We start from the raw sequence: 27,352 nt of genomic DNA on the forward strand, positions 1-27,352 counted from the left end.
ATCTCATTATCTGGGCCCCTGGTGAAGCTGGCTCCCAACGATGGGATTACGACTCCCCTGGGGAAGGTGGGCCGCTCTGACGAGAAGGGGGGGCGGGCTTGTAGCAATGCACCAGCCTACAACTTGGCAAGGCCCCGGGAAGTTCCTGGCTCTGCTGTGTGCCTCTGCCCCGCACAGCGAGATTCTGGGGCACATCCAGCTCCCCATCAGGCTCTGTGTGCATCAGTCCTGGAGATAAGACTCAGGGCGGTGTAACCTAGTGCATGGGTCATGGGCATGAGCCTGGGTTCTGTCCTTGGCTCTTCCACTGACCGGCTGGGTGACCTCAGGCAAGTCCCTTCTGCTCTGCCTGTTTCCCCTCCCGCCCTTTGCCTCGTCTGACTCTTCGGGGCAGGGGTTGTCTGATACTGTGTGATTGTGTGGCACCTGGTGCTCAGATCAGATAGCTGCTGTGACACCACACAATACTGACAGTCTGCCCTGCGTTCGGAGGACACCCTAAGGCCTGGGGTTTCCAAGGCAGTGAGTGCAGACCCCACAAGCCAAGCTGCCGGCAGCAGCGTTGCTCAGGCGACAGCTAGCAAGGACATCCCCCTTCAGAGATGCATGGAGGTGCTGGAGTCTCCCTCTGAGGCTTAATGAGGAGCATCCGATTAGCTTAGCCAAGCTCCTTTAGCTCCAGTGCATCTCACCTGAATCAAGGGAGCACAAAGGCATCTCAGACCCTCATTAGAGGTGTAGCAGAGAATCTCACCCCAAGTGGTTTAGGCCGCACTTCACTGGAGAGTCTGCCCAGGCAAAGCGACAGGCAACCTCGTCTTCTGGAGCCTGGCTAGCTGAAGCCCTGGGCACGAAGGGGGCTCTCCAGGGCTCTGCGAAGACCACTAGTAAAAGTGAGGGGGCATCTAGCGCACTTTCCGGGAGGACAAGTAGCCTCCAAGCTGCTGTTATGTCTCCTGGCTGGCCTGGCTGGCTTTCAAAGGCCAGCTTTTATGGAAATACCAGGGGGTGTCTGACAGTGCCAGCCTGGGACATTTCCTGCGCGGCAGTTTGGTATGTGAACGTGGGTCGGGTGGGAAGGTTTCACACTCCCTGACGCAGGAGAACAGGCTTCTGGGAATCACAGGAACCCATTCCAACACACCAGTCTGGTTTGTGTCACACCGCTTAATCAGAGAGATGGGAAACGCTGTAGCCAGGCAGCAAGCACGTCCCTCTTGATGCTAACGCAGACGTTTGGTTCCCAGACAGCAAGTGGTGGCGTGCGTGCCCGTGACAAGAAGAGTCCAGGCTGTAGGCTTCCCGCTCACTGAACACATGGGTAGAGAGTTGGGCTGGATTGTCCTGTCTCCCCACAGGGCTGACCAAGATCCTCGCCACTTGCTGTGAGCCCTCTTGCTGACTAGCCGCCTGGGACATTGAGCTGGATCCTGCTCAGGAGAGGCTGTGGAGTATGGAGGTAGGGTGACCAGACAGCAAATGTGAAAAATAGGGACGGGGGTGGGAGGGTAATAGGAAAAAGACCCCAAAATTGGGACTGTCCCTATAAAATTGAGACATCTGGTCACCCTATATGGAGGGAAGAGCTCCCCTGGTCCTTAGCTGTGTGAACCGACAGCGCTCCCCTGGCTCCCGGGCACCCACATGTGACAGCGGGGGAGGGGAAAGGCTTGGGTCCCTCAGCCTTGCAGATGCTGCCCTGGGGGCTAGGAGGACGCGCTCTGGCCTGTCACTGGTGGGGTTAAATTGAAGACATGAGTTGAAACGTTCACAAATGACCCGGACCTTGGCCAGTCCAGGAGGTCAGCTCCAGATCTCCCTGGGCCCTGCCCATCACCACCCTTCTCTGCATCCCCTCGGGGGGCTGGCCCCTGCTTTGCAGCTCCTGCTGTCTGAAACAGCCTCTGCAGAGCCAGCACTTCGCTGGACGCATGGACTCCTCCCTTGGACACTGCAGGAAACCACCCAGCTTCTCCCAGCTCCTTGTCCTGCAGTGTGACCCCTCACCTATGCCAGTGCCATAGGGGGCAGGGAAAGGAGCAGAGTTACCTGCAGCCTCCCCTCAGGCCCTGCCACCCATTCCCAGTGCCACCAACCACTCTGCTGCGCTGGCTTGGGACGGTTCCGTGGCCCCTTAGTGGATCCATTCGTGGAGGGTCACAAAGGCCACTAGGATCTGTGCTTCTGGCCAGGGTAGGCAGAGGGGGAAGCGCGAGGGCCAGGAAGGCAGACAAGCCAAGTGGCTGCAGCCCCATCCCAACAACGGGGTGGAGGAGCACAGAGAGGACGTTCTGCTGGTATGTTGCCTGCAGGAAGTCGCTCCCCACAGCCCATTGGAAAAGCCTGTGCCCATCCACACAGAGCCTAGGTGGCCGCTGCGGATTCAGGACCCCTCTATCGGCACACAGCTCCTGGGGTGTTCTGTACATGGCCCCATGGCTGCTCGCTTTGCCCCAGTGACCTGAAATGACTGTGGTCCCCCCTGGGATGCCAACACATCAGAGCCTCTGGACCACGTGGGGCTGAGCAGGGTCAAAGCTTCATGGGGTCCCTGAGCCCCGTGGTGTTGGAAGCGACCGGCAGTGCTCACCCAGCCATATGCTGAAGGCCCAGCATGGCGCAAAGGGCAGAGAGCCGCGGTCTCTAGGCTGAGATGTGAGGCAGCCATCCTGCTGGCACTGCCCTGTCTGCAGAGAACAAGGGCCATGGCTGCTTCGATCCTGCCTCCTGCCGGTTCCAGTTCATGCACGGGCCCGCAGGCATTTCCTGCAGGTTGCATTGCCATCAAGCCGCTGCCATGGTACAGGTGTGAGCTGGGCATGTGCATAGCATCGGGCTGAGGGGCTGGGAACATCCAGATACAAGAAATGTCTGATGTTGCAGTAACAGGTGCGTGATGCTTGATTGACGGGGGCTAGAGAGGCATGGCCAGGCCAGGGAGATGCTCCCTGTCTGTGCTGCTCAGTGTGACTATTCCCTCTGTCTCTGGACAGAGCAACGTTACAGACCGGCAGAATATTTTCCATAGGGGCCCACAGCCATATAGCGCAAACGGATACTGACCTGCTACAGGGTTCTGAGTTAGACAGACAGCGACAGCCAAGGCCAAGCATAAAGTCTCTGTGAAAGGGAGAGGGGTGTGTGTGTGTGTGTGTGTGTGTGTCCGCTGGGAAAACCAGTGCGGAGCAGGACTCACACTGATCTAACACACAGAGATTCGCATACAGATACACCAGTCGCCACAGACCCCTACTCGCATACAGATACACCAATCCAAAGCCACACATACATGTGCCTAGATAAGCCAGCATACGACCACGTGTACAGTCACACCAGCACACATACATGTGCCCAGAGATGCGCAAGATCACACAGGTACAGATAATGATGTTTCCTTCATTTTTGCACATAGATTAACAATAAGTCACTTGGCTAAAAAGGGATCCGTGAAAGTCTGGCAGCAAAGAACCAGCAAGAGCCTCTGCACTGCCTGGGTCAGCTGCTCCTTTGTTAGACAATAATTCCCCAGCACTGTCACCACCCACGCAGAGGTCCTGGCTCTGATCTTTGTGGAGCCCTGCCCCTGGCTCAGCAGGAAGGAGAACAGAGAACAGCCCACAGACAAGTGGCTTTGATCATCTCCTTCCCTGGGACCAGGCATCCCATGGCTGCCACCTACCAGGAGGAGCAAGCAGAGTGTGTGTCACGTGTGGTGTCCTTGTCGCACCCAGAGCTGGCCAGACCTGCATGTGACTGGAATGTGCTCTGCCAAGGTAGCTGGAAGGATCACCATGCCCTGCTCTGACCTGGTGTCCATGGGTGGCCCCTCCAGACTGCCTGAGCCTGGGCCATCTGTGGGGCTGGGTACAGGAAGGTCAGGTTCCTCCCAGCCTTGCCATTCAGAGCAGCCCCTGCCGCCATCCAACACCAGGTTGAAGAAGAAAGTCCCCCGCTCTGGTGCCTGCCCACCCGCATTTCTGTGCCACTGCCAGTCAGAGCCAAGCTGGACTTGGTGTTACCAGCATGGTCGTATTCTTCCTACACAGCTCCATGGTTCATCCCACTGAGCTGGAGATGTGGGCCCAAGCACTGCCCGTGGTGCTGGGACAGCTGCCCCTCCCTGACGTGTCACTCGGGGAGGGGTGTGGGCCTGTGAAGCTCTTCAAACTGGAGGTGGCAGGGCCTTAGAGGGGCTGCCGGACGGGGACAGAGGCACACCTACTGCACCGCCGCTACCCAAAGGTCAGGCCTGGGATCTGGGCATGAGACATGGGGCCAGTGTGCTGCAGGCGATGCCCTGTGGGGGAGAAGCTCTCCCAGCACAATGGCTGAAGGAGGCGTCAGCAGCTCAGTCAGCTCCACCATGGGTCCTGGACCTGTCCTGCCGGCTGGCACCTACCCGTACCTGCGACTGTGGCCACGACATCTCTCTGGCCCCCTTTGCTGCACTCAGCAGCCTGCAGATGGTGCTGCCCTGGGCTGATTCAGCATCAGCCTGAGCGTTGGGCGCAAGGCCGCCTGAAGGGTCTGCAACCAGAGCAAGGATGGCTTTGGTGCCAGCGAGCCTGGGGGGCCTGTGGGTGGAACTCGGTGGCACTGCACCCTGCCGTGTCTCAGAGCAGGGTGCTGAGCTGCTAGGAACTGGAGTCAGGCCTGGATCTAAGTGATGAGTGGACCCGCACCACATTCCGCATGTCCCACTTCAAATGCTGTGCTCACGAAGAGCCCTGGCCCCTGTGGTGGGGAGGTGAAAGGAAATCCCGGGCCAGTGACGGGGCTGACTGCAGGGCTGCCAGGGGTTAGTGTGAGCCCAGCTGGGAAACCCCAATACACACATTCAGCAAGCCGAGCAAAGCCATCAGTTGGCCCGCAGTTGTCGTGGTGCAAGCTCCGCAGGCTCAGTCCACTGGCTGCTCCTTTCTCGCTGAGTCAGCACGGGCTGGTATTTGGGGGCATGGCAGGGCTGGCACTAACATCAGACGAAGGTGGGGGTGGGGTTCACATGTATCGCTGACATGGCCAGGAGGGCTGATTCACACAGGGTCTCAGGCTGACATGGGATTTGGAATCAAGAAAAGGCTCAAAGCGACGCTGTTGCAGCCGGTACAAGAGCGTTATACTGGATATGTGCTTGGATTCTGCTCCATGGGCTGCAGCCACCAGTTTGAGCTGCCCTCTTGGGCACTGGCATAGGAGCCTCTCGTGTGTAGAACAATGCTGGGAAACTGGGGGCGGGGTGAGTGTGGCACACACAAGTCCCAATAAAGTGATTACTGTAATGACAGTCAGATGCCTCGTGTTCTTGCCCCAGAATCATCCCCTCTCTCTCAAGTGAATAATAGGATTGCAGTAAAAATCACAAACTGTAGTGCGTTGACATCGATGTATTTTGGAACAAAGTTGTCACGGAGTGTGGGGGGACACAAGGTCCTGCACCCCCGGCTTCCTGCAATTCACCATGACTCTCAGCCAGCCAGTAAAGCAGAAGGTTTATTTAGACGACAGGAACACAGTCCAAGACAGGTCTTGCAGGCACAAACAACAGGACCCCATCAGTTAGGTCCATCTTGGGGTCCCAGGAGCACCACAGCCCCGTCTGGGCTCCCCTCCCTTACCAGCCAGCTCCTGAAACTCCAACTCCCTTCAGCGTCTCCTCCCCCAGCCTTTGTTCAGTTTCCTGGGCCAAGGTGTCACCTGGCCTCTAACCCCTTCCTGGGTTCTCATGTTACATGCTCAGGTATCCTTCCCTCAAAGCCAGTCTCCCATCCCCCAATGCAGACCATCCTAGCCACACTCCCCTGCAACCTTCCCAGGCCAACACTCCCCACTCAGCATTCAAAGGCCACATTAAGAACAGTCCCAGTTCATCACAAAAGTGCTCTCTGTTCCCTGAGAAATCACCAGCATCATTGTCCCTCGTCATCGCCTTGCCTGGAAAATGAACACACTCTGCCTCTTGTTTCTACCTCAGTGGAAAGGGTCTTTTGTGTGTTTCCGTTGCCAGCAGGGCATTGTTTGTTCCAGATGTGGGTGCTCCCAGCTCCTTTGTAATAGGTTATACAGAAACAACACACAGTATATGTGCTGGAATCCATACCCATCACATATCCACCAGTAAGTGTCCAGGCGCTAGCCGGCCTGGGGCTGAAGGGCTGGGTGGTGTCCCTGTGAGCACTGCATGCGCAGTGAGTGTCTAGGCGCTAGCCTGCCAGGGCTGAAGGGCTGGGTGGTGTCCCCGTGCACACTGCACGCGCAGTGAATGTCCAGGTGCTAGCCTGCCAGGGCTGAAGGGCTGGGTGGTGTCCTCGTGAACACTGCATGCACAGTGAGTGTCCAGGTGCTAGCCTGCCAGGGCTGAAGGGCTGGGTGGTGTCCCTGTGTGCACTGCATGCACAGTTAGTGTCCAGGCGCTAGCCTGCCAAGGCTGAAGGGCTGGGCATTACAGATGGTGGATCTCGCCTGGTCTGTGTGTGCTGCACAGGAATGGGAGAATGGAGGGAGCAGGGGTTGCAATCACTTGAGCTTCATTTTCAGTGGAAATCTCTGTGGGTAGCTGGTGTTACAAGCGGGTCCCTGCCGGCCAGTGGAAGAAGCAACACAGTCGGGGTTTGGAAATGGTGAACTCTGGGAGGAATGTCCCTGTCCACTCAGCACAGCTGCTCCGATGCCTCCCTGTGCTGGGTTGGAAGATGGCTCCCCAGGAGGGCCAGATGAATACTGCATACCCTTCAGACGGTTGGGAGAGCATGGCCGCGCAATGTACCCACATTGGGATTTACCAGCAGGATATTGGGGCAAACGCCCCTGTTCTCGCAGCATGATGGGATCATGTGATCACAAGTGTCAAATGCCTCCTGTTCCGTCTATCCGTTGCTCAGCCCGGTGAGCCCCCGACTGAACCGTCATTTCTCCTGGCAGCAGAGATCTCCCCACCAAATGAAATCCAACCAGCCTGCACCTACGTGGCTTCTGGGAGGATCGCAGCTTGCAGTGGCATGGCTGGCAGCCAACAGCTGACGCCTGAACTCTCCATATCCTGAGCTCTGCTGTATACACGCAGGCCCTGCCTTCACCTGCTCTGTGTCTGTGCCCTGCTGTTCTTGGGGCCCCATCGCAGCCTGCCACGTGGGAGCCTTCTGCGTGTGTGAAAGGCCAGTCAGCAGCACTGCCCCTGCCCTCCCCATCCCAGCTGCCTCCCAGCACCGTGCGGCTGGATCATGGCACAGCTCGCATCTGTCACTCCAGATTCCTGCACGCTGCTGTGATGGCCAACTCTTTCATTCAGAGTCCATGCACAGGCCACATTACTGAGAGATTTGCTTCAAGGAGCCAAGTGCCCGGACCAGATGGGGAAATTAAACAGCACTGCAGAGCAGCCCTGCGGAGGGGACGCCCACCCCCGGGGCATGGCATGGACTGCCACATAGTGCCAATGGCCAGCTCCTTGTGTGGTGCAGCAGGGAGTCCAGTCACCTTGTCCTCATCTCGCAGTCAGAGCTGCAAGCATGTGTTCAGAATTGCTGGGGGGCTGGGGTGCCCACGCCGTTCCTCCTGTCCTTGCAGCTGGGGAGGGCTGGGAATGTTCCAGCCCCGTGTCTCAGAGTCAAAGAGCCACCAAGGTGGGCGGCCCCAGCTCATCGTGCATAGTGAGCTTTGCCAGAGCAGTGGGTTAGCTCAAGGCACATGCTTCCTGTGTGTGCTCAAACCCAGAACTGAGCTAGCAGAGCTTGGGGGGTGGGGAGGTGTGGAGGTCAGCCAGGAGCCCTCGGCAGCATGTCCGTACTTGGGAGAAGCCACCATGCCTAGCCTGGAGCGCAGGGACTGCTCAGGGCCGCAGGTGGCTGGATATCACCCCATTCAAAGAGATGGGGTGCAGAGGCAGTGATGAAGCAGGGGGCTGTGGCAGCTGGTAATCCTAGAGCTTCACAGTAACAACTAGAATTCATAAATTGTACAGACAGACACCCTCCCCCCCACCGATCATCCATTGTTAGCTATTGTGGTGTAAGAAAGGGCAACACAGAACAGAAATAAAGGAGAAGACCGGCTGGGGTGGGGGGCTGTATCCCTGAATGCTGAGGGAGAAGGCCCCTTGTTTGTGAACCCAAGCCATGCACCACAACCAAAGGAGCCTGGACGGCCCCAGGCGAGCCTGAGCCACCCAAAGAAGGCCCTGGAGTGGTGAGGAGACAGAGGCATGGAAATGTGTGCAGGGTTCAGTGTTTTTGTATAGCTCCGCGTATTGCACGTGGGACTAAGTAAAGAGCAATCGTGTGTGAAACCCCTGTCAAAGTGTCTGTGCATTCCGTGCACTATCCCTCCCACGGGCCCCCTTGAAGAGGGAACTCAGAAACCTCACCCCTTTGGCTGGAGTTCTGGGAGAGGGTGCGTTTAAGCTACAGGGGGAGTCTGAGGGGTCAGCACTGGTTCTAGGGGCTGCGCAGGGGGCCGCAGCTCTCAGCAGAGGGTGCCAAATAGGTCTGTGTCAAAAAGGCTCTGAAACAGCAGCATTCAGAGTTTGAGGGCTTAAAACACTGGAGATTCAGGGGCTGGGTCCCCTCACAGAAGTCTGATGAGCGGCCAAGGGGGGACACTTGACTGGGGCTGTGCCAGAACCCCATGAAATGCGAGCTGACTCGGCACTGCCCTGAACGCAAGGCAGGGCTGGAAGCATTGGCTCTTGATCCCTCTTAGGTGGTGATGGGCCGAGTTGTTACTCTGTTCAGTGGGTATTGTCCCCACAGCAGTGACATTCAGAATCAAGGCTTCCTTGCTCCTCTGATGGAAACAGCAGCTAGGGATGGATTGTCTGGAGCTGGAACATCTGCCAGGCAGCGCTCAGCCCCTCTGAGCCCAGATGGCTTTTTGCAGCTTCTGTTTCTGGTTGTAGTCAGCTGAGATAAAACTGAGCCAAGTCCCCCTGGGGTTTAATGCTCTGGCCTCTTGCTTCTGGAGAGCAGGATTCAATTTAGATGGCAAGGTGACTAGCTCGGTGGTATCGGCAAACATCAGCCCACACCTTACACTCCCTGCACCACTTGCTGTGATGGAACTCTGCAGAAAAAAGGACCAGGGGCCTGCACGTTGGGAGTGAGGGGCACCGGCAGAGCTGTGTAGAGAGGAGCCCAGGGCTGGGTTAGCAGGGGGCTGAAGGTTGGGACTGAGGGGCACCCAAAGGACTGGGGGGGAGCCCAGGACAGAAGTAGTGGGTGGGGCTAAGGAATATGACTCCTGCAGCCCTGCACAGAGAGTTTGAGACTCTCCCCTTTCCCTATGGCAGTGGGGTGCAGGTGATTCTTCCCTGACTTTCCACCAGGGGAGCTGGGTCTCCCTGGCTGGCACAGGAAAGAAGAAGGGCCAGATCCCTCATTTGTGGGGCAGGGTCTGATCTGGATATGTGGTTTGTAACCTATCATTTAAATCAGCTTCTGTACCAGATGATTGGAGGATAGCTAATGTGACGCCAATTTTTGAAAAAGGCTCCAAAGGCGATCCTGGCAATTATAGGCCCGTAAGCCTGACTTCAGTACGTCGTACACAGAGATGATCATGATTTGCTGGGATAGAGTCAAGATGTTTTTTGTAAAGGGAAATCATGCCTCACCAATCTATTAGAATTTTTTGAGTGGGTCAACAAGCATGTGGACAAGGGGGATCCAGTGGATATAGTGTACTTAGATTTTCAGAAAGCCTTTGACAAGGTCCCTCACCCAGGGCTCTTAAGCAAAGTAAGCTGTCATGGGATAAGAGGGAAGGTCCTCTTATGGACTGGTAACTGGTTAAAAGATAGGAAACAAAGGGTAGGAATAAATAGTCAGTTTTCAGAATGGAGAGGTAAATAGTGGTGTCCCCCAGGGGTCTGTACTGGGACTAGTCCTGTTCAACATTTTCATAAATGATCTGGAAAAAGGGGTAAATAGTGAGGTGGCAAAATTTGCAGATGATGTAAAAATACTCAAGTTAGTTAAATCCAAATCAGGGTATGTCTACACTACAAAATTAGTTCGAATTTATAGAAGCCGGTTTTATTGAAATCGGTTGTATACAGCCGATTGTGTATGTCCCCACATAAAATGCTCTAGGTGCTCTAGTCGGCGGATCGCGTCCACAGTACGAGGCTAGCGTCGACTTCCAGAGCATTGCACTATGGGTAGCTATCCCACAGCTATCCCACAGTTCCCGCAGTCTCCGCCGCCCCTTGGAATTCTGGGTTGAGATCCCAATGCCCGGATGATGCAAAAACAGTGTCGCGGGCGGTTCTGGGTACATGTCGTCAGGCCCCTCCCCCCCCCGTCACAGCAACGGCAGACAATAGATTCGCGCCTTTTTACCTGGGTTACCTGTGCAGACAACATACCACGGCAAGCATGGAGCCCGCTCAGCTCAGCTGAGCTCACCGTCACCATATGTCCTCTGGGTGCCGGCAGACGTGGGACTGCATTGCTACACAGCAGCAGCTGCTAACTGCCTTTTGGCGGTAGACGGTGCAGTAGACTGGTAGCCTTCATCAGCGATCTGGGTGCTGGCAGCCGTGGAGCTTGCCTTTTGGCAGTAGATGGTGTATTACGACTGTTAACCGTCCTATGACAAGTTGGGTCATCGCACATTAGCAGAGTCTTCCCCGAGCAGCAGATTGTGCAATAGGCCTGAAGACCATCGTCATACACTAACTGCCAAGCGCCCAGTATTTGCTGCCAAGCATCCAGAAAGATGCCGAGGGCTATCAGTCACGCTGCACCGTCGTCTTAAGATGTAAAAAATAGATTTGCTCTGTATTCATTAGCTTCCCCCTCCCTCCGTCAAATCAACGGCCTGCTAAACCCAGGGTTTTCAGTTTAATCTTTGGGGGGACCATTCTGTGTGACAGTTGTTTGTGTTTCTCCCTGATGCACAGCCACCGTTCTTGATTTTAATTCCCTGTACCTGTACGCCATGTCGTCACTCGGCCCGCCCTCCCTCCTTCCCCTAGTCTGTCAGATACTACTTTTGCGCCTTTTCTTTGAATTCTGGGTTGAGATCCCAATGCCTGGATGATGCAAAACAGTGTCGCGGGCGGTTCTGGGTACATGTCGTCAGGCCCCTCCCCGCTCGTCACAGCAACGGCAGACAATAGATTTGCGCCTTTTTACCTGGGTTACCTGTGCAGACAACATACCACGGCAAGCATGGAGCCCGCTCAGCTGAGCTGAGCTCACCGTCACCATATGTCCTCTGGGTGCCGGCAGACGTGGGACTGCATTGCTACACAGCAGCAGCTGCTAACTGCCTTTTGGCGGTAGACGGTGTAGCATGAGTGATAGCCGTGGGGCTGGCAGCCGTAGGGCTGCATTGCACCAGCCCCTTGCCCTTTGGTAGGCGATGGTATATTATGATTGGTACCCATCGTCGTCGTACTGGAGTGGCTGTCAATCATGGCCACCTGGGCAGACATGCTACTGTTTCGATGATGATGGCTACCAATCGTAGTATACTATTTTCTGCCAATTGCCCAGTATTGTCTGCTAAGCACCCAGAAGAGGCCGAGGGCGATGCTGGGTGCTGGCGGACGTGGGGCTGGCAGACGTGGGGCTGCATTGCTACACAGCAGCAGCCCCTTGCCTTTTGGCAGATGATGGTATATTATGACTGGTATCCGTCATCATCATATTGGAGAGGCTATCACTCATGCTGCACCATCGGCTGCCAGCTTAAGATGTAAAAAATAGATTTGTTCTGTATTCATTTGCTTCCCCTTCCTCCGTGAAATCAACGGCCTGCTAAGCCCAGGGTTTTCAGTTTAATCTTTGGGGGGACCATTCTGTGTGACAGTTGTTTGTGTTTCTCCCTGATGCACAGCCACCTTTCTCGATTTTAATTCCCTGTTCCTGTACCTGTACGCCATGTCGTCACTCGGCCCTCCCTCCCTCCCGCCCTCCCTCCTTCTCCTGGTCCATCAGATACTAGTTTCGCGCCTTTTTTCTGACCAGGCGCCATAGCTAGCACTGGGATCATGGAGCCCGCTCAGATCACCGCGGCAATTATGAGCACTATGAACACCACGCACATTGTCCTGGAGTATATGCAGAGCCAGGACATGCCAAGGCGAAACCCGGACCACCCGAGGAGGCGATTGCAGCGCGGCGAAGAGAGTGATGAGGAAATTGACATGGACATAGACCTCTCACAAGGCACAGGCCACAGCAATGTGGAAATCATGGTGTCACTGGGGCAGGTTCATGCCGTGGAACGCCGGGGCCCGGGAAACAAGCACAGACTGGTGGGATCGCATCGTGCTGCAGGTATGGGACGATTCCCAGTGGCTGCGAAACTTTCGCATGCGTAAGGGCACTTTCATGGAACTTTGTGACTTGCTTTCCCCTGCCCTGAAACGCCAGGATACCAAGATGAGAGCAGCCCTCACAGTTGAGAAGCGAGTGGCGATAGCCCTGTGGAAGCTTGCAACGCCAGACAGCTACCGGTCAGTCGGGAATCAATTTGGAGTGGGCAAATCTACGGTGGGGGCTGCTGTGATCCAATTTGCCAGGGCAATGAAAGACCTGGTGATATCAAGGGCAGTAACTCTGGGCAACGTGCAGTCAATAGTGGATGGTTTTGCTGAAATGGGATTCCCAAACTGTGGCGGGGCCATAGACGGAACCCATATCCCTATCTTGTCACCGGAGCACCAAGCCACCGACTACGTAAACCGCAAGGGGTACTTTTCAATTCTGCTGCAAGCCCTGGTGGATCACAAGGGACGTTTCACCAACATCAACGTGGGATGGCCGGGAAAGGTACATGATGCTCGCGTCTTCAGGAACTCTGCTCTGTTTCGAAAGCTGGAGGAAGGGACTTTCTTCCCGGACCAGAAAGTAACCGTTGGGGATGTTGAAATGCCTATCGTGATCCTTGAGGACCCAGCCTACCCCTTAATGCCATGGCTCATGAAGCCATACACAGGCAGCCTGGACAGGAGTCAGGACCTGTTCAACTACAGGCTGAGCAAGTGCCGAATGGTGGTGGAATGTGCATTTGGACGTTTAAAAGCGCGCTGGCGCAGCTTACTGACTCGCTCAGACCTCAGCGAAAAGAATATCCCCATTGTTATTGCTGCTTGCTGTGCGCTCCACAATATCTGTGAGAGTAAGGAGGAGACCTTTATGGCGGGGTGGGAGGTTGAGGCAACTCGCCTGGCCGCTGATTACGCGCAGCCAGACACCAGGGCGGTTAGAGGAGCACAGCAGGGTGCGGTGCGCATCAGAGAAGCTTTGAAAACGAGTTTTGTGACTGGCCAGGCTACTGTGTGAAACTTCTGTTTGTTTCTCCTTGATGAACCCTCCAAACCACCCCCCCGACCCGGTTCACTCTACTTCCCTGTAAACCAACCACCCCCCCCCACCCCCCCCTCCCCAATTCGAGCACCGCTTGCAGAGGCAATAAAGTCATTGTTTTTTCACATTCATGCATTCTTTATTAGTTCCTCACAGAAGTAGGGGGATAATTGCCAAGGTAGCCTGGGATGGGTGGGGGAGGAGGGATGGAAAAAGACACACTGCATTTTAAAACTTTAAGTCTTATTGAAGGCCAGCCTTCTGATGCTTGGGCGATCATCTGGGGTGGAGTGACTGGGTGGCCGGAGGCCCCCGCACCGTGTTCTTGGGCGTCTGGGTGAGGAGGCTATGGAACTTGGGGAGGAGGGCTGTTGGTTACACAGGGGCTGTAGCGGCGGTCTCTGCTCCTGCTGCCTTTCCTGCAGCTCAACCATACGCTCGAGCATATCAGTTTGATGCTCCAGCAGACGGAGCATTGACTCTTGCCGTCTGTCTGCAAGCTGACGCCACCTATCGTCTTCAGCCCGCCACTTGCTCTTTTCATCCCGCCATTCAGCCCGCCACCTCTCCTCTCGTTCATATTGTGCTTTTCTCATGTCCGACATTGACTGCCTCCACGCATTCTGCTGTGCTCTATCAGCGTGGGAGGACATCTGCAGCTCCGTGAACATATCGTCCCTCGTCCTACGTTTTCTCTTTCTAATGTTCACTAGCCTCTGCGAAGGAGAAACATTTGCAGCTGGTGGAGGAGAAGGGAGAGGTGGTTAAAAAAGACACATTTTAGAGAACAATGGGTACACTCTTTCATTACAAGGTCGCATATTTCGGCTTGCAGGCAGCCATGGTAGGCCACAGTGTTTTGGCTTTTTTAACCTTCTTAAAATGCGGGAAAGGTTGCAAACAGCAGCGCATTTCCCATATCAAGGATGAATTGGGTTGTCCATTTAAAATGGGTTTTCAATGTAAAAGGAGGGGCTGCGGTTTCCCGGTTAATATGCGGCACAAACAAGTAAACCACCCCCCCCCCCACCACACACACGATTCTCTGGGATGATCACTTCACCCCTCCCCTCCACCGCGTGGTTAACAGCGGGGAACATTTCTGTTCAGAAGAGCAGGAACGGGCACCTCTGAATGTCCCCTTAATAAAATCACCCCATTTCAACCAGGTGACCGTGAATGATATCACTCTCCTGAGGATAACAAAGAGAGATAAGGAATGGATATTGTCTGCATGCCAGCAAACACCGGGACCATACGCTGCCATGCTTTGTTATGCAATGATTCCAGACTACGTGCTACTGGCCTGGCGTGGTAAAGTGTCCTACCATGGCGGACGGGATAAGGCAGCCCTCCCCAGAAACCTTTTGCAAACGCTTTGGGAGTACATAAAGGAGAGCTTTCTGGAGATGTCCCTGGAGGATTTCCGCTCCATCCCCATACACGTTAACAGACTTTTCCAGTAGCTGTACTGGCCGCGATTGCCAGGGCAAATTAATCATTAAACACGCTTGCTTTTAAACCATGTGTAATGTTTACAAATATTTACAAAGGTACACTCACCAGAGGTCTCCTGTGTGCCCTGAGGGTCTTGGGTGAGTTCGGGGGTTACTGGTTCCAGGTCCAGGGTCACAAACATATCCTGGCTGTTGGGGAAACCGGTTTCTCCGCTTCCTTGCTGCTGTGAGCTACCTACAGTACCTCCATCCTCATCTTCCTCGTTCCCCGAACCGTCTTCCCTGTGTGTTTCTCCAGTGAGAGAGTCATAGCACACGGTTGGGGTAGTGATGGCTGCACCCCCTAGGATCGCATGCAGCTCCGCGTAGTAGCGGCAAGTTTGCAGCTCTGCCCCGGACCTTCCGTTTGCTTCTCTGGCTTTGTGGTAAGCTTGCCGTAGCTCCTTAATTTTCACGCGGCACTGCTGTGTGTCCCTGTTATGGCCTCGGTCCTTCATGGCCTTGGAGATCTTTTCCAATACTTTGCCATTTCTTTTACTGCTACGGAGTTCAGCTATCACTGCTTCATCTCCCCATATGGCGAGCAGATCCCGTACCTCCCGTTCGGTCCATGCTGGAGCTCTTTTGCGATCCTGGGACTCCATCACGGTTACCTGTGCTGATGAGCTCTGCGTGGTCACCTGTGCTCTCCACGCTGAGCAAACAGGAAATGAAATTCAAACATTCACGGGTCTTTTCCTGTCTACCTGGTCAGTGCATCTGAGTTGAGAGTGCTGTCCAGAGCGGTCACAATGAAGCACTGTGGGATAGCTCCCGGAGGCCAATAATGTCGAATTCCGTCCACACTACCCCAATTCCGACCCGCAAAGGCCGGTTTTATCACTAATCCCCTCGTCAGAGGTGGTGTAAAGAAACCGGTTTAAAGGACCCTTTAAATCGAAAGAAAGGGCTTCGTCGTGTGGACGTGTCCAGGCTTAATTCGATTTAACGCTGCTAAAGTCGACCTAAACCCGTAGTGTAGACCAGGCCTCAGACTGCAAAAAGCTACAAAAGGATCTCTCAAAACTGGGCGACTGGGTAACAAAATGGCAGATGAAATTCAATGTTGATAAATGCAAAGTAAAGCACATTGGAAAACATAATCCCAACTATACATATAAAATCATGGGGTCTAAATTAGCTGTTACCACTCAAGAAAGAGATCCTGGAGTCATTGTGGATAGTTCTCTGAAAACATCCACTCCATGTGCAGCGGCAGTCAAAAAAGCGAACAGAATGTTGGGAATCATTAAGAAAAGGATAAATAATAAGACAGAAAATATCATATTGCCTATATATAAATCCATAGTATGCCCACATCTTGAATACTGCATGCAGATGTGGTCGTCCCATTTCAAAAAAGATATATTGGAATTGGAAAAGGTTCAGAAAAGAGCAACAAAAAGGATTAGGGGTATGGAACAGCTTCCATATGAGGAGAGATTAAAAAGACTGGGACTTTCCAGCTTGGAAAAGAGATGACTAATGGGGGATATGATAGAGGTCTATAATGTAATAACTGGTGTGGGGAAAGTAAATAAGGAAATGTTATTTACTCCTTCTTATAACACAAGAACTAGGGGTCACCAAATGAAATTAATATGCAGCACGTTTAAAACAAACAAAAGGACGTATTTCTTCACACAACTCAGTCAACCTATACAACTCTTTGCCAGAGGATGGTGTGAAGGCAAAGACAATAACAGGGTTCAAAAAAGAACTAGATAAATTCATGGAGGATAGGTCCATCAATGGCTATTAGCCAGGATGGGCAGGGATGGTGTCCCTAGCCTCTGTTTGCCAGAAGTTGGGAATGGGTGACAGGGGATGGATCACTTGATGATGACCTGTTGTGTTCATGCCGTCTAGGGCACCTGGCATTGGCCACTGTCAGAAGACAGGACACTGGTCTAGATGGACCTTTGGTCCATCTTATGTTCTTATGGATCCCAGCCTTGCAGCTGTCCCATTTCTATATACCAGAGAATCCAGATCCCGCCCCAGCTCCGTGGAGAAGGCCCCTCTCCAGCAATTATCTGTATTGCACCGCATCTGACGTCTCTGCTGCACCGGCTTTCTCAGGCAACTGCACTTGGTGATTTTCTCTCAGGAGTGTTGCCCCCACGTCAGCTGGAAAAGCCCTCGCCTTCCCTTCTCTCACCTCACCTGCTGGCTCCCAGCTGTTCTTCCTCTTGTTTTCTCTAGACTTGTATCTTGAAGCTAAAAATAGCTTGGAATTTACAGCCCTTCACCTTGAACTCAGCAAGGCAAAGTGTTCCCACTTACTGGGCCTTGTCAGCAGCCTCCTGATGGATTATCTCCGATTTCCCTGGAATCCCCCGAGCTGGCCAACAGCTGCCCCAGCTCCCCCAGCGAGAGGGGAAAAGATACTTAGGCGAGTGGAGGACCAAAACATACCGCAACCTGTCCCAATAGCATCGCTGAGTGAAACCAGCCCATCACTGCGCTCTCGAAGGAACTTGCACAGGAAAATGATAAAAGATAAAAACATCCTATCCCAGGTGGGTGAACATGGCTCACAACGTGATCGCTCTTTCTGACCTCTCGGGCCTCGTCCTCAAAGGACAACTGCACAACACCTTCAACAGACGAGCCTGGGAATTTACATTCCTAATTCTGCTAGACACTGAAACTCATGGACTTACCAGAGACCTGGATTTATCACTTATAACCCATTAACAACCTCCCAGCTGCTCCCTCCCTTCCTTTCCTCCCTAGGACTAGAGAGATTTTAACGGGCCCCATAACACATATTTCAAGATTAACTGCTTCTGCTAAACAATCTGTTCCCCCTTGTGTTTAGCTATGACGTGCTGAGTGCGTTGCCCAGACCTTAGAAAGAGCTCTGGGTGGCTCGAAAGCTTGTCTCTCTCGCCCACAGACCTTAGACCTTACCTTAGACCAGGGGTCGGCAATCTCTGGCACGCGGCTTGCCAGGGTAAGCACCCTGGCGGGCTGGGCCAGTTTGTTTACCTGCCACGTCCGCAGGTTCGGCCAATCGTGGCTCCCACTGGCTGCGGTTCGCCGCTCCAGGCCAATGGGGGTGGCGGGAAGCTGCGGCCAGCACATCCCCCTTAGATCTTAGTCCATCCTGTGCTTTGCTGCACATTGAGCTACCTACATTTGCCATCCTTGCCTGTCTAAGGTCACCTTGTCCCCTTACAAAAGAGGCATTCAATATGCCCCAGGAGGACCGGGATATTTGCCCATCACCTTAAGGGGAGGCTGGGGCATGGTCAGACTCATCAGTTGTGGTGATTTACATTGATTGATTTCACCAGTGCCAACCTCAAGAGTTCAAAGAGCAGGTGGCAGGCCCCAAAGAATCAGAAGATTAAAAGAAGATAACACTGGTCTACAATTTTTGAGAAGTCGTCTGCTTCAGAGATAAAATGTGCTATTTATTATGTATTTTGATGTGCTGAATTCAAATATGACAATTAAAACAAATGATTGGCTACTGTTTCTAAGATATTTAAGTTTATACATTTTATGTCTATGTATATTGTGTATATAGTAGAGATTTAATCATAAATTGTAAACCTAGGTCTTTTCATGTGTTTATGGTTGCTTTACATGATAATATTTCACCTGTCCTGTTTATGTAACACTTTAAAAATCAGCAAAAGGGTTATATAAATAAAATTTATTATGAAACAAAAGGCAAAAAACTATTATGTACATAGTTTAGTTTTATTCAGTGTCTACTCGGCGCTTCTTGGCTTGTCTCTTGTATTCATTAAATGGAGCATCTCTTGTCACTGTCCAGCAATAGTCTGCAAGCATTGATGGACTCCATTTGCCCTGATAGCGTTTCTTCATTGTTGCAATGTCCTGGTGAAATCGCTCACCGTGCTCATCGCTCACTGCTCCGCAGTTCGGTGGAAAAAAATCTAGATGAGAGTGCAAAAAATGTATCTTTAGTGACATGTTGCAACCAAGGCTTTTGTATGCCTTGAGGAGGTTTTCCACCAACAACCTGTAGTTGTCTGCCTTGTTGTTTCCGAGAAAATTTATTGCCACTAACTGGAAGGCTTTCCATGCCGTCTTTTCCTTGCCACGCAGTGCATGGTCAAATGCATCATCTCGAAGAAGTTCACGAATCTGAGGACCAACAAAGACACCTTCCTTTATCTTAGCTTCACTTAACCTTGGAAATTTTCCATGGAGGTACTTGAAAGCTGCTTGTGTTTTGTCAATGGCCTTGACAAAGTTCTTCATCAGACCCAGCTTGATGTGTAAGGGTGGTAACAAAACCTTCCTTGATTCAACAAGTGGTGGATGCTGAACACTTTTCCTCCCAGGCTCCAATGACTGTCGGAGTGACCAATCTTTCTTGATGTAGTGGGAATCTCTTGCACGACTATCCCATTGGCAGAGAAAACAGCAGTACTTTGTGTATCCAGTCTGCAGACCAAGCAAGAGAGCAACAACCTTCAAATCGCCACAAAGCTGCCACTGATGTTGGTCATAGTTTATGCACCTCAAAAGTTGTTTCATGTTGTCATAGGTTTCCTTCATATGGATTGCATGACCAACTGGAATTGATGGCAAAACATTGCCATTATGCAGTAAAACAGCTTTAAGACTCGTCTTCGATGAATCAATGAACAGTCTCCACTCATCTGGATCGTGAACGATGTTGAGGGCTGCCATCACACCATCGATGTTGTTGCAGGCTACAAGATCACCTTCCATGAAGAAGAATGGGACAAGATCCTTTTGACGGTCACAGAACATGGAAACTCTAACATCACCTGCCAGGAGATTCTACTGCTGTAGTCTGGAGCCCAACAGCTCTGCCTTACTCTTGGGTAGTTCCAAATCCCTGACAAGGTCATTCAGTTCACCTTATGTTATGAGGTGTGGTTCAGAGGAGGAGGATGGGAGAAAATGTGGGTCCTGTGACATTGATGGTTCAGGACCAGAAGTTTCATCCTCTTCCTCTTCCTCGTCTGACTCAAGTGAGAATGATTCTGGTGCATCAGGAACCGGCAGTCCTTCTCCGTGGGGTACTGGGCGTATAGCTGATGGAATGTTTGGATAATGCACAGTCCACTTTTTCTTCTTTGACACACCTTTCCCAACTGGAGGCACCATGCAGAAGTAACAATTGCTGGTATGATCTGCTGGCTCTCTCCAAATCATTGGCACTGCAAAAGGCATAGATTTCCTTTTCCTGTTCAACCACTGGCGAAGATTTGTTGCACAAGTGTTGCAGCATATGTGTGGGGCCCACCTCTTGTCCTGAGCTCCAATTTTACAGCCAAAATAAAGGCGATAGGCTTTCTTAACCATAGTGGTTATACTGCGCTTTTGTGATGCAAAAGTCACTTCACCACAAACATAGCAGAAGTTATCTGCACTGTTCACACAAGTACGAGGCATCTCTGCTCACTTTGGCTAAACAGAAATGTGTCCCTTTGCAAAATCAAACACTGACAAATAAGAGAGCACGACACTGTATGATTTCTAGAGCTGATATAGGGCAATTTGTTCAGCAGAGTGATGTAAGCTTCGTTATGATTACATCATCCATGACTTCTAGGAATAACATGATGCAATTCATATCATGTATGACGCAATACCAGCTTCAGATTGCATCATTCATTGTTTTGCCTAAAAAGCAAGTACTGTCCAAACCCAGTCATAGATTTATTCATAGATCCAGCCAAAGATGTATTTTAGTCATTTCTGGTTTAAATTGAGATCCCTTCCCTTTATAACTCACTTATCCTCCGCCATTCCCAAGTCAAGGGTCGTATATACTGACCCAACAGCATATCTTGAAAACTAGAGCCAATCAACAATTTTAAGCATCATTTTCGTTCTCAGTGACCCAGAATTAGTAAAGTTTGACTACATTTATTTCAGAAGCATTTTGGCTGTAGAGCCATGTAATGTGTTCCGAGTTCTTCCCATTCGACTGTTGATTTCTGGGCTTTCAGATCCTGCTGTCAGTTTTTTCTCTGCAACTAGGAGGGCTAGAAACTTGCCTTTTTTTAAATGCATGCTGAGACTCTCCAATAATCACAGGACTCCAGGAGCTTGGGCTTTTAAGGAAAATGCCAAATGTCGCAAGACATGAGAAAAATCATGAGAATTGGCAGCACTGTCCTTTTTTATTTGCATTCACAGTATTTTCTGTTGTATTTTGTGATGTCCGGAAGAAGTCAGCTCTTGGGTGTGTCTCAGTGGGACGAGGACACGAATTTACAATCTTGAACTGCAACTGAATTAGGCAACATCACAAGCACCAGCCCCGGTTCCAGGCTTGGAAAATGCCATGTTACTTACTACCATACTCCGCCTCGGTGGAGCACCTGTTGCGCTGTAGGGATGTTATCAACATGAGGGCTGGTTTGCATCTTTCACTCGAAAAAAGCCAGTGGGCACGGAGGTGTTGTGGAGATGCCTTCGGTTATCATCTCCCAGCCTCGTGTGTTCTTAAGGGCTCGGTGCAGATCTCAGTGCCAGAGATAAAACCCCGGAGTCAGGTCAGTGAGGCCAGGCTGGATTCGCACGGGCGTATGGAAGATCAGAGTTGCTACGTTACCACTGTTTAAAGGCTAGAGCACCTCAATCCCCTACCCCAGCTCAATGAAAATGAGTGAGTGAACGAGGCTAGGGGAGAGCGAGCAACAGAGGGAGGGGGGTGGAGTGAGCAGGGGGCGTGGCCTCAGAAAAGGGGCAGGGCAGGGGTGGGGCAAGGGTGTTCGGTTTTCTGCAAATAGAATGTTGGCAACCCTATCCAGCGACCGGATCATTCCCTCCCCTCCGCTCCTGTGCTGTGGCTGAGAGGGAGGGCGGGTTCCTGGGGGACTCTGCCAAAGGCCCGGCCATACCAGTCCCAGCCCTCCCCCAGTAGATCCCCCTGCAGACTGGAATGTGTCTGTTTCACCAGGACAGAGCTGCTTGGGCTGGAGCCGTGATGGAGCCGCCCAGGATCCACAACAAGGGATTGACATGAGCTAAATCACTGACCTCCATTGACACCGTGCAACACCTGGCACCTCTGTGCAGTATGTGTGCTTAGGCCTGTGTGAGGGAACAGCAGGGAGCCGGACTTCCCCCTGTCCCAGACTCCTCAGCTGGCGTGTGCCAAGCGGAAAGCCCTAGGGAAGGGCCACCAGGGAAGGGCCGTAGGGCTGGCATGTCTCAGGGCAGTTCTGAGGCATGTGTCCATGTCAAAGAACCATGCTCACAGCTGGCGGGAATTGTCCTTTGCTGGCAATTACCAGTCCCTGGAGACTGAACCCCTGACCCCGCGAGGGGTGGCATTAGGGCACATGGGCAGTGCGGTGTGGACAGAGGCGGCAGCCCTGGCAACAGCATTAAATGCCCTGACTATACGTTATACAGCCAAGTCTTCACAGTGTCCCCAGCCCCCTGGGAATGAGCCCCACAGCTGGCTCGCGGGCTCAGACACCCTGCCCAGTGCTCTGATTCTTCATCACAGCCACCGGCTCTGCCAGGCCCTGGGAGGGCTGCTGCTGCCGCTGTCTCTGTGCCTAGCAGGAGTGTGGGTGGGTGCTTAGTGCTCACACAGTGCTGCCCTTCTGGTGAATGCCAAGCAGAGTAGCACCATTGTACAGATGGGGAAACTGAGGCACAAACTGGGGACGGGACTTTCCCCAGGTCACCCATCAGCCCAGTGGCACAGCCCAGTTCTCCGGAGTGCTAGTCCAGTGCTCTATCTACGAGTCCACACTGCCTCCCAAAGGAAAGCAGGCGTGTCCTTCGATGCCCAGCACAAAAGAAGGAGCACAGCTCTCCCCACACTAGGGAGCCAGGTTTGGTTGTACCTACACTAGGCAGGGCTGGTGACTGCAGGTGACTGGCCCTAGCTTGGACAGGGCTCTGATTTAGCTGCCATCTCATCCAAACTTGCTCCAGTAAGGTGTACAAGTCTTAACGCTGAAAATGTCCCACTCTGGCAGCTCACACCGTGTCTTCTACTCCCAACTGTGAGCAAGTTGCCCCATCAGAGCATCTTACACTGCATTTGGTTCTGTTCCTGTCCTGTCCTGCAGCCTCCGAAGGCTTTCTGCCGGAAAGGATTGGCTAGGAGCTCAGTGGGATTCAGGCAGGAGGAACATGCCAGGCCTGCCCTGCACAGCTGGTTGACCCAAGGAGCATGTCCTCTCCACATACGGCTCACAGGGAGCTCCTCTCCACGTCCCAACCGGGGCAGGCTGCGCCATCCTGGAGGGGATTTCAGGAGGGATGCTCTTGGGATGGACAACAGTGGTCCGTGGGCAGCGCATTATGGTCCCCTTTTCCTTTCCTCTGTCCCACAGAGCTGGGAGGAACAAAATGCTCTGCTGTGCTCCTGCCATACACCTAGGCAGCGGAGTGTGCCGCCCCTGGAAACCATGGCCAGCCCTGGTGGTAATATGCATGGATGCTACTGCATTGTCCCTAGATAATGTCAGAAATCAGTAAGCCCCCACTGCCCTCTACAACAACTCCAACCCCTGGGGTGCTGCCCATGCTGCCAGTCCAAGCACGCCAGCACCCTTTGGGAATGACCAGCAGGAGGGAGCACGTGTGCGCCTGTATTACTCACACAGCAGCCAGCCGCGCCCGCATGTGGAAAGTCAGACTCATAAATTCTAAGGTCAGATGGGACCATCGTGATCCAGTCTGACCTCTTGCACATCACAGGCCACAATCCCCCACCCACTCCTGTAACAGACCCCAACCTCTGGCTAAGTCTTTGGGGATAGCTCTGGGGATCTACCCTGATTGCTGCAGTGGCAGTGCGGCATTATATCCCAGCTGGGACCAGCGGGTTCTGCACATGACATACAGCCCTGTGGCTGCACTCAGGTAGGGAGCAGCCAGGTGAGGCTTCTGCGTGGCTCATTCCACTCTTCAATTGTATTGTTAATTCCAGAGGAGTGTGGGTATCAGGCCTGAGCTAACCTTGGCACCAGGCGGAGGGGTCCTGGGCTCATACTAAGGGAGAGTCCTGGTGGGTGAAGAAGGAACCCCAGGGACTGAGCCTAAAAAGAGGAGTGAGATGTGGCAGGGTGGGGCAGGATGTGGGGTACAGCTGCTGGCAAAGGGGAACTGCTGCCGCATAGACATTGATCCTGGCTGAAGACCTGCAGGAAGTCACTAACCAAGCTGGAACAGGGGCTAAGCAGAGGAGACCCACCCAGTGTCATGCCTGGAAAGTGCCAGCTCCAGAGAGCCTGGCTGGCACGTGGTGAGTGCATCTGGTGCTGGCTGGAGTCTCTGGTTGCTCCCAGCACAGGAGCAGTCGGGGCAGTGTCAATGCAAACTCCCCTGTTGCAGAGTTTCTGCCCCAGGCCTGGAGGGGCTGTCCCAGGGCGGAGAGTGGGTTTCCCTCTACACGACGCATCCAGAGCTTGGCCTCTCTGCAGAGGCTGTCAGACAGGTCCCAGCTGGGATGGGGTCCTAGGGAAGGGGATGCTTGTCCACTAGGCTAATGAAAGGTCCTTGGATGGGAATGCCCTTTAGTTAGGTCCCAGTCTACAGAGAACTCAGCCTAGTGACCTAGGGCTCTGTACCCAGTCTAGACCCAATACCAGGGGGTTGTCATATCTCTCCGCCCCACCTTCCCCACTCTGACAGTTTGGAGGAGGGAGCTTGGAAGTGGATGGAGCTTTCCTCCTGTGCAGCACTGCACTGGCATGTCCTCAGTAACTGACTCATGTGCCAAGCCCACATGAGTTGCATGCTGCGGGGGTGAGGTCTGGGATTCCCTGGCACAGCTGTTTGCAACAGGCAGCCCTCACATCTGCAAACTCAAGTCAGGCGATTGCTGATGATCAACGTGACGTCAGCATCCAGTCGCATGTGGCTGAATAAGTCAGAGGACTGTAATAATCAGCATCAGCACAACTCTGATGGGGTGGGAGTAATGTTTTCAAAAGTGCCTAAGTGACTTAGGAGCCTGCATCTCATTAAAAAGTCAATGGGACATAGGCACCTAAATCGCCCAGGTGATTTTGAAAGTTTTACCCTTAATCCTGGCCATCATCCTCAGCCAATGGAGCCTCTTTCTCTTATGCACTGTTTCTCTAGTGCTGTGACAGCTGCGCTGGGCTGACACACACTGGGTCAGGACCCTGTACAGCTGAAAGCACAAACTGCTACAGCGTGAGCTAAGGAGCCAGGCTCTTGGCTCGGGCTGTCTGGCACCTGACTCTCACCCTCTGTAGAGTGGGCACAACCTGTAACACCTCATCAACTAGGACGCGCTTCCCTCCCTCCCCCTGTTATTCCCCATTGCTGTGGCTCCATTGCCATGCGGGTGCTGGTAGGGAAGTGCTGTGCTGTCGGAGCTGGCACCAGTCACTGCAGTGCTGGCAGAGAGCCTGGTCGCAGGAGACCCCAGCCCACTGCCACACACCTGAGAGGTTCAGGGAGCGCCGAGGAAAGTTTGAGCCAGACTCTGAGCCACGTGGGAGGTTTGCTTGTGCTAGCACTGCCATGCAGTGGAAGCATGTTTGAACCAGCGCCCCGTCACTGACTCAGCAGGTCTATGCACTGGATGATGGGGGCTGGGCTTCTGTGGCCCTCACCTGTCTTGCCTGCCCTGTGTTGATCCCCGGCGCAGGACAAGACAGTGTGCCCATGGCTGAGCAGTGACACCCCCATTGCAACGTGGTCTCAGCAGAAGGGTGGTGCCTGTAAATGATGGGGAGACAGTGGGGCTAGAAGCTGGAGGGTGAAGTGAGGTGAAATGAGGTACTCACAAGACACTGACAGGGAGAAAGTGAGACAGGGTCCCCTCTGTGGCTCCAGGGTATGTTCACACTGTATTGAAAGCCCAGGGCTGTGAGACCCGGGCTTGAGAACATGCTTCCAAGCCTGTGCTTGAGTGTCCACACTGTGCTGTAAACCTGGGTTTGCAATTGCTGGCCCCGTGCCCCACAGCTGTGCTAACGTATCTGGGCTACACCGGCAGATCTCCGGCATTGGGCCTGTGTCCACACTGCAAGCTGAGCGAGCTTGGACCCAAGTTGCAGCAGGACTCGGGTTCTGCCCCACCCCCAAGCAGGGTGCTAGGACCAGGTCCTGAGTGCTCGCTGACCTGACTCAGACTGATGGGTGTGTACACAGAAGTGGGGCTTGGGCTCAAACCCGAGCCAGAGGCCAGGCTTAGTGTGTGGTGGAGACAGACCTTAACTCATGTCTGTCCCACTAACCTCAGGATGCCAACGGGCAGAGGACACTGGGGTCAGGAGGGGTACAGGGATCCTGGGCCACCGAAAGAGCGTCATGTAAGGTCTCTACCGAATGTCTGTGTCACACTGGTCATCATAACCACTGCAAGCTGTCGCTACGGAAAGTGCAGGCAGCACAACGTCTGTTCTCCAGGTTTGTAGCTAAAAGCAGGGCCCCCAAAGGTAGCATGACTTGAGCCAACCTCCTCCAGCCAGGGTGGGAGACATGTCTCCAGGGTGGACCCTTGTGCCATGCAATAGGACTCAAAGGCTAACAAAGAGCTGATGGAGACTTAGCAAAATTAACTGTGACGAAGTGGGACTGTTCTTAATGTTTCATCTGAATACTGTGTGGGTGCCTCAGTTTCCCCTATGCATTTCTTAAGTCTCTAGGAGGTGGGATAAAGGCCAGTGTGCGTAAATCACTGACACTCTGTCTCCCTGGCAACAAATGGCCAGGGCCCTTTCCCCCTGCAAGGAAATAGCTAAAAGTGAACAAACAGATCAGGTGACCTCCTGGCCTGGGAAAGGAGACAAAGCCCAGAGGAGGAGGGGCTGGAGGGGGTTTTTCACTTTGGAGCTGGCTGGGGACTAGGAGTGAGGGCAGAAGACTGGGGTGTCTGGCTCGCTGGGCCCCAGAATGGACCCGGCGGAGGGGTCCTGTTCGCTGGACCAACAAGCTCTGTTTTAGACCATGTTCCTGTCATCTAATAAACCTCTGTTTTACTGGCCGGCTGAGAGTCACGTCTGACTGCAAAGTGGGGGTGCGTGCAGGACCTCTGGCTTCCCCAGGACCCCGCCTGGGCGGACTCGCTGTGGGAAGCGCATGGAGGGGCATATGCTGAATGCTCCAAGGAGAGACCCAGGAGGTGAAGCCATGTGAGCTTCTTGCCCTGAAGTCAGTCTGCTCCATGGGAGAGGAGGCTCCCCAAAGTCCTGACTGGCTTTGTGGGGAGCAGTTCCAGAGCATCGCCCGGGGACTCCGTGACATTAACAAGAAGAGATAAATGGCGGCGGGTGAACATTACTGCCAAAAGACACCTTGGCATTTCTTCAATCTGGGAGAACAAGCTGCCAGCAGGCTTGAGCTTATGAGGAGGGGTCTCAGCCATTTTCCTGCAGAAGCCATCTTGTAGGACCTACGGTAATGCCTCAGGCCTGGTCTACACTATGAGTTTAATTCAAATTTAGCAGCGTTAAATCGAATTAACCCTGCACCCATCCACACAACGAAGCCATTTCTTTTGAAATAAAGGGCTCTTAAAATCAATTTCTGTACTCCTCTCCGACGAGCGGAGTAGCGCCGAAATCGATATTGTTATTT

At 53.2% G+C, this 27,352-nt stretch overlaps 1 protein-coding gene across 1 annotated transcript; it reads right to left on the minus strand.

Annotated features, from left to right (window-relative positions):
- Nucleotides 1-13,403: 13,403 nt before the first annotated feature.
- On the minus strand, nt 13,404-16,647 carry LOC135973369 (uncharacterized). The gene is made up of 2 exons (XM_065556325.1): nt 14,874-16,647; nt 13,404-14,049 (listed from the first exon to the last, which is right to left on the minus strand). Exons 1-2 carry the CDS (start codon nt 15,409-15,411, stop codon nt 13,547-13,549), a joined length of 1,041 nt encoding a protein of 346 aa, XP_065412397.1. The 5' UTR covers nt 15,412-16,647; the 3' UTR covers nt 13,404-13,546.
- Between the last annotated feature and the right edge of the window lie 10,705 nt (nt 16,648-27,352).

This window comes from Chrysemys picta, chromosome 9, assembly GCF_011386835.1.
Source record: "Chrysemys picta bellii isolate R12L10 chromosome 9, ASM1138683v2, whole genome shotgun sequence".
NCBI classification, from domain to species: domain Eukaryota; kingdom Metazoa; phylum Chordata; order Testudines; family Emydidae; genus Chrysemys; species Chrysemys picta.